The sequence below is a fragment of the Ixodes scapularis genome, unplaced genomic scaffold (genome assembly GCF_016920785.2).
Source record: "Ixodes scapularis isolate PalLabHiFi unplaced genomic scaffold, ASM1692078v2 PGA_scaffold9__187_contigs__length_104089568, whole genome shotgun sequence".
In the NCBI taxonomy this organism is placed as follows: Eukaryota; Metazoa; Arthropoda; class Arachnida; order Ixodida; family Ixodidae; genus Ixodes; species Ixodes scapularis.
Genome location: NW_024609884.1, coordinates 80,171,671 through 80,184,200, shown reverse-complemented (window position 1 = coordinate 80,184,200; position 12,530 = coordinate 80,171,671). Strand labels below are relative to the sequence as shown.

Here is a 12,530-nt window from a genome sequence, read left to right as displayed (position 1 = left end):
GCTGACCGGGGAGCACAACAAAACGTCTTGGGACATCCAAGCTGAACCTGTATTCTTGGAAACGATAATGCTAGGGTTCTCGTCAGAGGATTGTGCTTGCGGGAACTTAGACCGAAATTTTAGGGAAAGGGAACGCAGGCCGAGTTTTCTGAGAATAAAGAGTGACTCACCTAACCACTGGAGTTGAGAAGCCGCCTGTCAACTCGTGAAAGACATGGACGCGTGCTGTTCACTGAAAATTGTGTTGTTTTTTATTTGTTTTTTCTAGAAATTCTAAATGGCAAAATCAGTTCAGCTGAAAGATTGTGCACTAATATTTCGTTTTGGATAATATTTTGCGTTTGATAAGTTTGGTGGCCAAGAAAGAAGTGGATCGTTCGGTCAGATAACAACCTTCATCAAGCAGGAGTTTTTGAAATGTACCCAGACGCAAGTACCGCATCTTGGTCTCACAGCCAGTCAGTTTTAGTAGGTAAACCAGCCCGTATTTGGGCAACATGCAGCAAACATAGAGAAACCCCATCTTCAGGGAAATCGTGTTTTGAAGCTCGCCGATGTCAAACTCGGATTAATTCGAATAATGTACGTGCCTCCATCGCCCAGATGCATTCGTCGCATGTTCATGGAATTTAGTTCCGTCCCGGTTGGACAGAGCAAGGCTCGTTTATCTTGAACACCTGTTCAAGTCCTTTAAAATTTTATAGATTTGTTCTCGTAAAATTATTAATCTAAAATATTGGGTAAATAGTACTGAATGCGTTTATTTTTCTTTTAATTTTCATGGGGCCCAAAAGTGTCCCCCTCAAACACACAGTAGATAGTTCAAGGCTTTTTCGTGTTTCTTTGAAAGAACGCCAAAGTAATCGAGTAAAGTAACGAAGTAATTAATCGATTACTTTTTACGGGGAGTACTTTATAACGGTAATCTGCTACATTTTAGGCCAAGTAATTGTAACTGTAATTAATTACTTTTTTGAAGTAACGGGCGCAAGTCTGATTGTATGTACCTGCTCCACGAACCACTCGTAGAGCAGGCACAAGCAGTACAAACGTCAGCGCACTTACTACGCTTTTCACGCGCTCAAAGTCTTTCTGAAAATTACCGATTTTGTAATTTTCGATGAAGCTCAGCAAGTTTATAATTGGAACCATATGTCTATTTTCACTACTTAAAAAGTAATTTTTAGTTAATTATTAAACTAATTAAGAGGTATAGGGCATTTTCTGACGTCCACCACCACGAGTAATGCAGTCGTGAGAAAATTATTCTCTTACTTCGAATACACTAATTTTAGGAATTTTTGTCACTCTTACGTGAAACACCCTGTACGAAAGACTAGTGACGTCACTCCCCACGTCGCAAGTTCCCGTCGCCGCGGCAACTTGCGCTACAGTAATCTTTACCGTGAAACGTATGCGGTGAGAGCTAAGTGCTTCGCGTTATTGTGAGCAGGCGCACCTTATCATCAATTATATGGGTCGAATGCTTGTTTCGTGCTCGTTCTTTATTGAAACGAATGCTGTGATGTATGAAGTTTTCGCTTCAATCGGTGAAGATTTTTTTCTTTTTTTTTTCGTAAGGAAGTTGACACGAAAAAGTCCGACCTGCGAGTCATATACAGCTTCGCTGTAGAATTCCCGCGCGTCTAGTTTCCCGCAGAGCACTATAGAGAGCTAATCACTGCCGTCTATGGAGGAATTCGCCGATAAGAAATCCGAATAACGAAGCGCGCACAGAAAGAACGTGAGCCACGTCCTGAGTTTCTGACACTGTCAGTGCCACAATGGAATTCCTCTCGGTGTTGGGGGTGCACTTTCGAGCCAAGGCGGATGGCGGGCCCGCAGCAGGCGACGAGGAAGGCCGGTGCTTCCGACGCCAGCGGAGCGTCAACCGGGTCGCCCGTTGTTCCAGCGCACGGCACCGCCATTACCATTGGTCCATTATTGCCGATCGGCGGCGGCCTCATCGTAATGAGGCGCGGAATGGGTACGCGGGGTCCTTGGGCTCCTTCGCAGTCGGCGCCATGAGATCGCACTTGCAGATCTATCCGGGGGACGCCCCGCGGAGCGGCCCGGAGCAACTATAGACGCGCTCCGAGCAGACGCCGACAGCTCGACTGGTCCGTGGAACACTCCGATGTCGAACCCAAACCACAGCCCGCAGTGCGCGGGACTCGGAGACCGCCGGGTGTTCGAGCTCGCGGCTTTAGAGAACAAAGCACGTGCAAAGCTGCAGGGTATTTTATTCCATTTATTTGGTTTGCGTATAACAGGAAAAAGGGAGAGGAAGAAATAAAACGCGCAGCACCCCCTCCCCCTCCCCCCCCCCCCTCCCACCCACCGCGAAACAAAAATAATATTAATTAAACAAAAATTACTTACGAAATAAACGACCCATGCCAAAACAACGTACACATTGTCCTTTCGTAAATGACAAAAAACTGAAAGAAACGAATCTCGCATTGTTAGTTTTATAAGGCCAAATCTTTGCCTTACAAAGATGATAATGTGATACCACTGGACACCAGGGATCGTTTGCAATCGTTACTGAAACTCAAAAACGAGGCGCTGAAATACACACCAATACCTGGACAATATAACGTTTTAGTAATTTGGTAGGTAATATTTTGTCTGACGTTTTGTTCGTATGCTTCGGATGCTGCGTTTCGGGTCCCTTACTTTGTGCACTCGGATGGGGAGAGCGCCCTTAGAGCGCGCGACAGAGCGCCGACGTTAGAGAGCGCGACACGAGGGCGCTGCGACAGTAGCGCGCTTGACACTAGAGCGCGCACGTCACGAGAGCGCATGAACAGTTGAGCGCGCGACACGAGAGCGCACCCCAGTTGAGCGAACACCGCAAAATATGTGATGAACTCGCGGCTCCACAGACAGAACAGAATAGTGCGACTCATCAGATCGGAGCATTGGTGATTTTCGATTGATTAAATATGCCTTTAATATAAAATTAAAATAAAACGGTTACGACTCTTTTAAACCGATTGTTTACTGACATCGGAGACAAAAGGGGGCAGGGGAGTGGGCTCGGGCATATAGGTACCGGCAAAGTTTGCAGTTGGGTGGAGCAGCGAGTCTAAGATTTCATCAGTGTGCTGCGGAGCGCCTCTCGGATATACTATACATAGTTTACTTTTTGCTATATTTGGGCTATTCTTGACAGGCATTTGGGCTCCGATCTATTTCGTGGCTATTTAGACGTCCCTCGCATAATTTTAAATAGTATTGTGACGTTCATGACCGGCATGAAGAAAGTTCACCGCTTAAGAACTATCAGCAAAAAACTGATCGAAGCAAAGCTCAGCGCAATTTCACCGGATGCAAAGCTTTCCAGCCTTTTGACGGATACAGGAAACCTCCCCTGCAAATCTGTGAAATATATTTGAGCATTTTTTTTCCGAAATCCTCATTTGTTGACGCGTTGGGTACGGTGACGACGTCACCTTCTGTTGTTGGTATAACACAACCTAAAGGCAATGCCCCTTCTGCGTGTCCCAGAAAAGAGCCCACAAAGAAAAATACTTGTCTATTGCTTTGTCCGTTCTTTGCATTCTGCGGAACCATAGCTTCTCCACCTTTGTTTTTAGAAAAAAGTCCAATCTTCTAGGGCCGAACGAGAGTGCTTCAATTCAGAAACATACAGAAATACATGAATATCGAAGAAAAAATCCGCAGCACAAACAGGAACAAAAGTTCGAGCTGAAAAGTTTTAGACGTGAATAGAAATCGAACCTCTACACAAGGATAGTGCCTCAGGTAATAAATTTAAAGGATTGATCGTAAGATTCGTAGGTCAGCTCTTTTCCGACAAAAACGTCTCCAGAGACAGAACAGATTCCGAGAAGCGCGTAAGAAATGGTCTCTGCCGCACCGGATGCTGTCGGTCTCGCCCCAGCGCTCTATCCCTCTACTACGCTGACGTCAACGCATATTTGATTTTTATTGTCGGCACAGATTCCCGGATGAAGCGTTTAGTACAATTGTCATTTGTGAAAATATTAATGGTTGGCGCATGGCACTTAGCACAAAAGCTCCTTTCCCGAAATTGATCTTTAAAACCCCAGAACACGATTACGTATTTTAAATGTTGCTTCTTTCCTTTTGAACGTTTTAAAATAATTTAAAATAAAAATTAGTCAGGTCAGTGGTAAACTTTATCAAATAAAATCAAAGGTAATGAAGCTAGGTCAGCTGCGATGTTTTTTACAGCAAAAATGAATGCTACTTATATTCTTTTTTTTTTTTTTTTTTGTTCTGTTGTCAGCTTTTTATAACACTTGTTGGTTTGTCACACGCAAAACTTTCGTCGACTCATTCGTAAAGTCATAGCTGAATTCCGCGGCATCAATCTCAGCTTATATTAAATAAAGTCGGGCCACTCGGGTCGGGCCACTCGCGCTGGACTGGTTGTGCGCTCTCGTGACGGGCGCTCTAATGACACGTGCGCTAATGTCGCTGCGCTCTCGAGTCGCGCGCGCTAACGTCGCAGCGCTCTCGAGTCGTGCGCTCAAACGCTGCGGCACTCTCGTGTCGCGCGCGCTAACGTAGTGGTGGCGCTCTACTGTCGGCGCACTAATGTCGGCGCCTTTGTGTCGTGCGCTCTAGTGTTGTACAGCCACTCGGATGATGGGTTGGTGCAGTGTGGAGCTTGTTTCTGTAGATCCATCGAAATGTTTTGAAGTGGTAGATCTGTTCAGCGTTTAGCGTATATTTAACAAACAGCGATTGAGCGCTCAGATTTCTCATGTCACCTTCAGAATTTTCATAAATACGAAGGATTTGCTTCTGGGCGACGATTAGTTTATTCTAATTTGATCATGTGGTCGGACCCCACACCATAACCGATTTTTGAGTGAAATAGTAATATAACGTTATTTTTAGCCGAGAGGACGTATTAAATTTTGTAATTTTACAGAAGCTACCAGTAACTTGGGAAAACTCCGTTTTGAGTTTATTGATATGGCTAGAACGTGAGAGTTTTTCGCCCCGTGGACCAGACACCTACAAACCTTTGCCATGGCAGGTTGAGTTTGGATCTGCAACTGCAGGGAACACGCGCGTGCTGGGCTGTGGGATTGTAGTCCCGGGACAAGATGCGCAGGGCGTCTTGTTCAGATCCCCAGCCTCGAGAACGCGCTCGTTGCCTTCCGTCGTGCTTCACCCTTCCCTTCCGTCGTGCCCGCCGCACAATCGAAGCTCGCGAGACACCCAAGTGTTAGCGAAGGAACAAGGGGGATCGAGTGGCCGTGGCAAAGGTATACGAAGCGCGCGCTGGAGGGTGGAAAACAGAAAGACCTCCGTGCCGTTCTTATCTCATCAGTGATTTAAGTTTATCTTACGAGTAGCGAGCAGTTCTATTAAAAATTGGGTTGTGTGTGTGTTTATACAGCCTAGAACTTGGTCTGCCTCACAAGGTCGACGAGTCTCCCAGCTGTAGATGAGAAATTTAGCCAGTGCGGTACAGCCGCTAGCCTGGGGTCTTTAACGTGCACCACGCAGTAGTGATACACGACCGCACGCCGGTACGATGCTCATCCAGATCGAAACGGGCGGGGGTGGGGCTCGAGCAGTTCTATTACTGGCAGCAATCGCTGTGTGCGTACATGCTCAGCGCGTGCTGCCGGCGAGCTTGCTTAGCGCTTCGGCAACGTGCATTCCACACCATCATGATTGCCGGTCTTGAGAAAGTGTGAGCTCGTCCGAGCATGCCTAGTGAACCGTGCACTCAAATATGGCGTCCAGTAAATAGACACTATTATAGGCGGAATCCACAGCCCAGCACGCGCGTGCTGGCCGCTTCGGAAAGCGAACTAAGCAAGTGCCATATGCACAAACGCTAAAAACACAACAATCAATAATAAAAAAAACACTTTTATTGTGTTTAAGATTCTAGGACCTTCGTCGATCGTGCTCTCTATCGATCATTCTGAGCGAAACCCCGAAAAATAGAATTCAGCAAAAGAACAACAGAAATTGTAACATTCCCAGGACGATGGCAAGGCTAAAATTATAATTTAATGAATACCGATCATAAACTCAGAAACGTACACTTTTTATTACTAGACCCGACATATCTTTTTGCACCGGGTCATATGGACCACCTTCCGAAAATCTTGGATTTCCACCCACCATATCGAAGAAATGAAATATTCACGAGGACTGTAATATAGTGAAACAGTATGGACATACCCACATTGAAAATTCCCTATATTCATGCACCGGTTATTCCAATGGAACTTTCATTATTACCCACAGTGTTAGCCCCTGTGAAGTGACTATTCCCGTGTACAGCGACGCACTGAGGTGAAGCCACCTTTACAAACGCGCGTGGTCACGGGATTGATAGTATGAGGCGTTTCTTACACCATTACGGTGCGCCCGCGCCACGTGCATCTTTCGTCTCACTCGCATCAGAGTGCGTGTAAATGAAACACTATCGTCAAATACAAGTTAAAAATTCGCCAGAAACTCCTCCCATTTGTTTATTACCGCCAGTCAGTGTTTCTCCACAATGCTAAAATAGTCCGCTGCAGAGGCGCACGTTTCGCTGACGCCTGTGGAGATCGGCCCATGCTGCTCACACGCAAGAAGGACAAGAACGACAGGAGAAATAAAAAGACACCTTTATGGGAACAGGCCCAGCATAACGTCTTTCTCTGTCACAAGCTCACATGTTACATAAATCGAGATGGCTACTGCCTTTCCTGGTTGGTCCGCGGAGCGGTTTGATACCATGGCTCGTACGTGCTGGCCTTGATTTGACACATTGTTAACCTGCATATGACTAGTATGAGTCACATGCTCGCCAGCGCTGACATTGGCAGCGACACTGACAGCGACAGCGAGTACTTGGACGAAGACGGCACTGGAGGTATTTATTTAATTTCTGGCGTCTCGAAGTTCTTACCAAGCAAAATAGACAGAGTTAAAAAATATAATCAATAAACAGTAATCAGAAATAATTTTTTATTAGGTGCCCAGGAACAACCGTAGGGTCTTGGTGCTGGAACACCGAAACTTACGCACACTAGAAACCATGCATAAAAACTGAAAGCACCAAAACAAAAACATAGTGAATACATCAACACACACACACGCACACGCACACACACACGCACACTATTGCACACGGACAGAAAACAGTCCGAAGTGCACGGCATGAATAGAAGGAAACATAATGAAGGGCATTTACAACGTAGTACGAACTTAGCATTTTGCTGCCTAGGGCGGCAGAATGCTAAGTCCGCCTCCGCTAATAAACCTTTCACAAAATTACCCAGACAGCACTGCGCACATAACGAGTATGATTTAACGCGCTGCCCGTGTTGGAGTTGGGAGCAAAAACTTTTCGGACGCAAAATTTAATACAAATGGCTCTTTGCACGCGCGTTCACGTGACTCGAAATTAACGCAAAACGATCTACGAGAATTTAGAGAAATACAAAAAGTGTCAGGAGCAGGTTTAGCACCTGTTCAATTTAGTTCGCCGAAGACAAATGACCACTCTAACCTATTTTGATATTTCGATCTAAATTGAGGTTTTTACTCGCTGAGCATTTGGACATTTAGTCTCGGCGGATATTTTGACCAGCTTGGACATTATGGCTCGATGGACATTTTGTCTCGATGGACGTTTTGACCCGATTGAACATTGTGTCTCGATGCACATTTCGACGCGCCTGTCACGTGACCTGTTCGACGTTTTGACTCGATGGGCGTTTTGTCTTGATGGCCATTTTTCCCACCAGCCGCCTCGGCGGGGTGCCTACTCCGTGCTGCTCGGGAAGTTGCTTGGGTCGCGCGTATAGTCGCTCTAGATTTTACGAAATGCCCTTGCGTTCGTTTGTGTCTGACAACTTTTCAGAATATTTACTCAAACGTGACTTCAGTCTGGCAGTCTTTCTAGTGCTTAAATGAAGAGAAATATGCAAAAACGTTGTTCTCCGGCTGTTTCTTCCGTTTCTTTTTTTACAAAAAGAAAAGAACAGAAAGAAAAAAAATTTTCTAAACACTTGCGGGTAAGTATGCTTTTTGACGTCCTAGCCTCATAAAAAAAAAAAAAAAAAAAAAAAAAAAAACAGAAACTGATTTCAATGTTTTCTTAAATACCGATTTTTTTTTTTTTTTTAAGAGCACACTTGGCGCCTTTATCGGTCTCTGCCTGAAATCACAACGCCTGGCCCCGGCGCGACCAATTCTCATCGTCCCATAAATCGACAGGCACATCAAAAGAAACCGCCCGCAATTTCAGGGAGTCGCGCGCGCGCGGAGCGACGTCCCAGCGCCGACTTCCACAAAGCGGCATTCGGCGGAGACGGCGGAGCCTGGGCGCCTCGAATGAATGCGGGACTGCCCCTCGCATAACCCGGCGGACGCTTGGCTGGCTTTCAGCAGCGACGCGGCACTCGAGTCATTTACGTACAATGCGAATGCATAATGCGGGATATGCGGCGTCCGGCAGAACAGCATGGGCGTGTCCGGTGCTGTTGGAGACTCGAGACAGCAGTTTACGCCTTTACGGCTGCAAAATTGGCTATCCCGCGGCGAAGGGAATACGAGCGCGAGCTGAGGAGGTGGCCTTGCCTTGGAGCGTACCTCCGCCGTGCGCGTACACTCGCTCGTGATGTCAGGGTGGCTTCAAGAGCTACGAAAAAAAAAGGCGCACGTGTTATACACGCGGGGTAACACGCATGCGCTGTTTTTGCTCGCAAAATTAAACCGAAAACTGTGTGCTGAAAAAGAAAAATATATATTATTTTGTGATTGCCCTAAGCTGTACAATGGGTTGTTACGCCGATGAAGACGTCGATGAGAGGACGCCGCCAATACAGAGGAGTGCGGAGCTTATGCGCTGAGATTTGTTTGGCAGCGCATGTTTGTTCTTTACGAAATTTTCGCCGAAAAGAAGAAACAAGCGACGGCGAAGAGCCTTAGCCGCCGGTAGGTTTACGACTTCTCGTGGGAAAAAAAAAGCACGCGACATTTTGTACTCCTTGACCTAACCGGTTTACCGATACAGAGCAACATAGAGATCGAACTTACGAACTAGTCAATGTTAACCAGCGCAATACGTTGGCAGAGCTCCACTTCAAACGTCACTCGCTCTCGTTTCAGGAGCTGTATCTAAACAAAGTAATATTCAGATAATTTCTCAGCACCTTTTCTAAATAGAGGTGTAGTGAATGATGGACTGAATCCCCCGAATATACTTTTCCGTTCGTCGACGGCATAACTGAAAAAAATGGGGCAATAAAAACGCATTAAATAAACGTCCAATTTTCTACTACTTACTACTACTACAACAAGTATCACTTACCTATTTATCACCTTTTATCAACAAGTATCACTTACCATTACCTTTTTCCTCACTTTTCTGTTTTTAATTTCTTCACTCGAATAGATGCTCAAATTGATATCCGGAAAAATAGGTTTGAGCACAGCAGAGGGCAAAATAGGAAACACCTTTCAGCACAGAGAACGGGCGAAAGCCTGACAGTTAATAGAGAGCAAGGATTGTGCCTCCTAGTCCTTCCGCTTTCCGACAACGATACACATCCTGTGATTTTATCACCAATACAGCGCGAAGAGCGCGCTTCGGAGTTTCATTCAGAATAGCTCAAGTTCCGACTCAAACCACTAGTTTTCTCTCCCAAACTAATCTTAATAAACCACTTATATACTGCTCACAACACACAACACGCATACGCACACACGCATACGCACACACACACAAAAAAAACAAAAAAACCTAACTCTTTCACGCACTAAATTCAAAGATCACCTTCTCCCCTCTTCGTTCACAATATTACTATGGCTGCACTTGTCAATCTTCACTCATTCCCAATATATATAAACCCGAATATAGCTATTCTCGAACATGTAGCGAGAGCTTTGCTTACGGAGTATCCAACGAAAAATGATAAACAAACAACAAAACAGAAGGTGTTCTGGGTCGCGGACACGCGGATTAAAACAGCTGCAAAGAAAATAAACAAACACAAAAACTTACACGCAAAAAAAAAAAAAAAAAATCAAGCCTAGAGAATTTATCTAGGCTTTCGTCTCGCCGGGATGCGCATTAATGTATTCATTTATGCGGATCTTGATTTCACGCCGCGTGTCACCGTAGCCCGAGGAACAACGAGCCAGCAGGAGATAGTCGACGAAGCGACGCGATAGCCGCGGCTTCTTCTGCGGTTGCGCAATCAAAGACGCTCGCCGGTCCACGTGGCCGAATTCGGGTTACGAGCGCGTCTCCTCTCTTCCTTCTGCTCTGACCTGGAAACGCGTGACGTATCGCACGACGATCGACAGGTCGAATGAAGCCCACTTGACGGCCAGTTGTACGCCATTTGGGCCGAAAGTGTACGCTGCGGTAACCCCAATCGCGTGGTAGTCGCCCCGGGGGACTCTGGACTTGCTCGGCTCTAACGACGCGTCCATCACGCCCAGCCAGCCGTTGATGGCGGTAGATGTCCGTCACACACCTGTTATGACCGGGTTCGCGGAAGCGAACCAGGCTACGGCACATCATATAGAATAGAGACGAGCGGCGCGCTTTTATCGTGACAGGATCTATAAGGATCCACTTTGGGGCGTCTGGATTCGCGTTCAAGTTCATTTGTATACGCGTTTATCTGCGACGTTGGAGACGAAGAACTAGCGGAACGTGCGCAGGTCGGCAGCACTCCTAACTCGTCATGGTATCCAACCAAGAAGATGAAAAAATCGAGGGTCTTGAACGCTTGCGCGGCGCTGTCGACGTCTTGTCCAGGCGAACCACAAGTACCCGCGCTCTAAATTGTCGGAAAACGGGTGAACGTTTTGAGTGATCAATAGTGAAACGTTTACCCGGTTTTACACGTTGCACGGCTACCCTTCGTCCCAAAGGTTTAATGCGTCCTAAAGCTTAGTACATTACGGCGATGTGGCAAAGCTCAGGCCGGTCATGCCAGAGCTAGATTCATTCGCAGTTGGTCGTCTGAAGCTGACCGCCGTCGTGCAAACACGATGGCCGTAAAAGAGCGTTTCAAAAAGCTTGGCCGCCCCAACTCGCTTCGGGCGCATGACGGTTGAAGCAACACTCGCGAAGCGACTGCGAATGCGCGCTTAAGTAAGCGTTTGCAGGTTCAAATCTGAGTCGAGGTGTGTGCAATCTGACGAAGACTCTTTGCGATGTACACAGCGTGTAACCCAACTTTCAGTGGCAGCTCGCAGGTGGTCTGCAAGCCCCGGACCTTTGCGGGGCGCGCCAAGTTCCCTTCGTGTGGATTGGAACGTAAACCCTCCTAGAAATTTCACTTCCACGGAGCGCGAAAGAAAGATAAGAAACTTACTTTCTCCGACTCAGCTTGGCGTCTGAGAAGATGGTTAAAATCTTGTCCTCCCCCATTTCCTGTAAAATCAAAGATGAATTTGCTTCAGAAACTACTGGACAAAGCTAGCGCAAGCCCCCAATCGCGCCTCTTTCAGTCGAACACCCGAACTCGAGAGCGTTATCTGCAATGTTACTCCAAATATACGTGAGCTCCAGTGGTTCAAGCTAAAGCGCACTGATAAAATTCACGCTCCGCGTTTCTGACAAATACCGACAACCATTTTTGTGAAAACGTGCATTACACGTGCCACGAGCAAGTGCTCCTCCGCCATTCGCTTCCAAGGGCCGCTCATTTCAGTGATATGCGCCGCCATTTTCTTCCAAGGGCGGCACGAGGGGCGCCTTTACGACGCTACTTATAAGACAAACGGAAACACATAGAGGGGCTTTAGTTCACGCTAAGATGTGTTTGTGTTTTACCCTGCAAGTAGTGTGAAATACCGTGCCTCGTGCGGCCTAGGAGGCAAATGGCGGCGCTGTATACTGAAATGAGCGGCCCTTGGAAGCGAATGGCGGAGGAGCACCTGCTCGTGGCACGTGCAACGCACTTTCCCTCGACAATGGCTGTCGGTACTAGTGCCACTAAGTGAGCTACGTTTATTATATGCGTCAACTATTTTGTGCTACATTATCAAGGCTAGCGTAGCTTCCACAGTGTAGCAGTCCCGCACTGCTGCGACAGCGCGTGGCTATGCTTTGTGCCTCATTTGCAAGCGTTCGCGCAACTGGCTTTGTCAGAGTTGGAGCACTGTGAAACCTAAGCTAGCTTTGACAACGTAGCGCAAAATAGTTGACGACGTGTATAGAGTATCGGCACTCTGTTCCCCGACATTGTTGTGGGCGTCGCCATCTTGGTGCTCAGTACAGAGCAGACGTAACTGCCGATCGTCATGATTGAAAAGTGCGACTTCCTCAGCATTCGACTCAGTCTTGGGATGCTCATGCAATATTTTTTTGCTCCGTAGCGAACTGTTTAAACATTTGTGGAGGACGGAAAAGCGTTTCCTTTGATATTAGACAAAGCTTCAGATAACTGGCACCCATGATCTTAAGCACCAAGACGGTTAAGTGTCGCTAGACAGAAGCAGCTTATTTAGTGGCTCTAGTCGGTACATGTAAGAAACGCGGAGCGTGAATT

At 46.8% G+C, this 12,530-nt stretch overlaps 1 protein-coding gene across 1 annotated transcript in view; it reads right to left on the bottom strand.

Moving 5' to 3' along the window:
• LOC115330994 (B-cell linker protein) overlaps positions 1-12,530 on the bottom strand; it is a 332,346-nt gene that overhangs the window by 198,593 nt on the left and 121,223 nt on the right. The window contains exon 3 of the mRNA XM_040223689.3: positions 11,352-11,410. Within this exon, the coding sequence (XP_040079623.1) occupies positions 11,352-11,410 (59 nt within the window). The remainder of the gene's footprint in view (positions 1-11,351; positions 11,411-12,530) is intronic.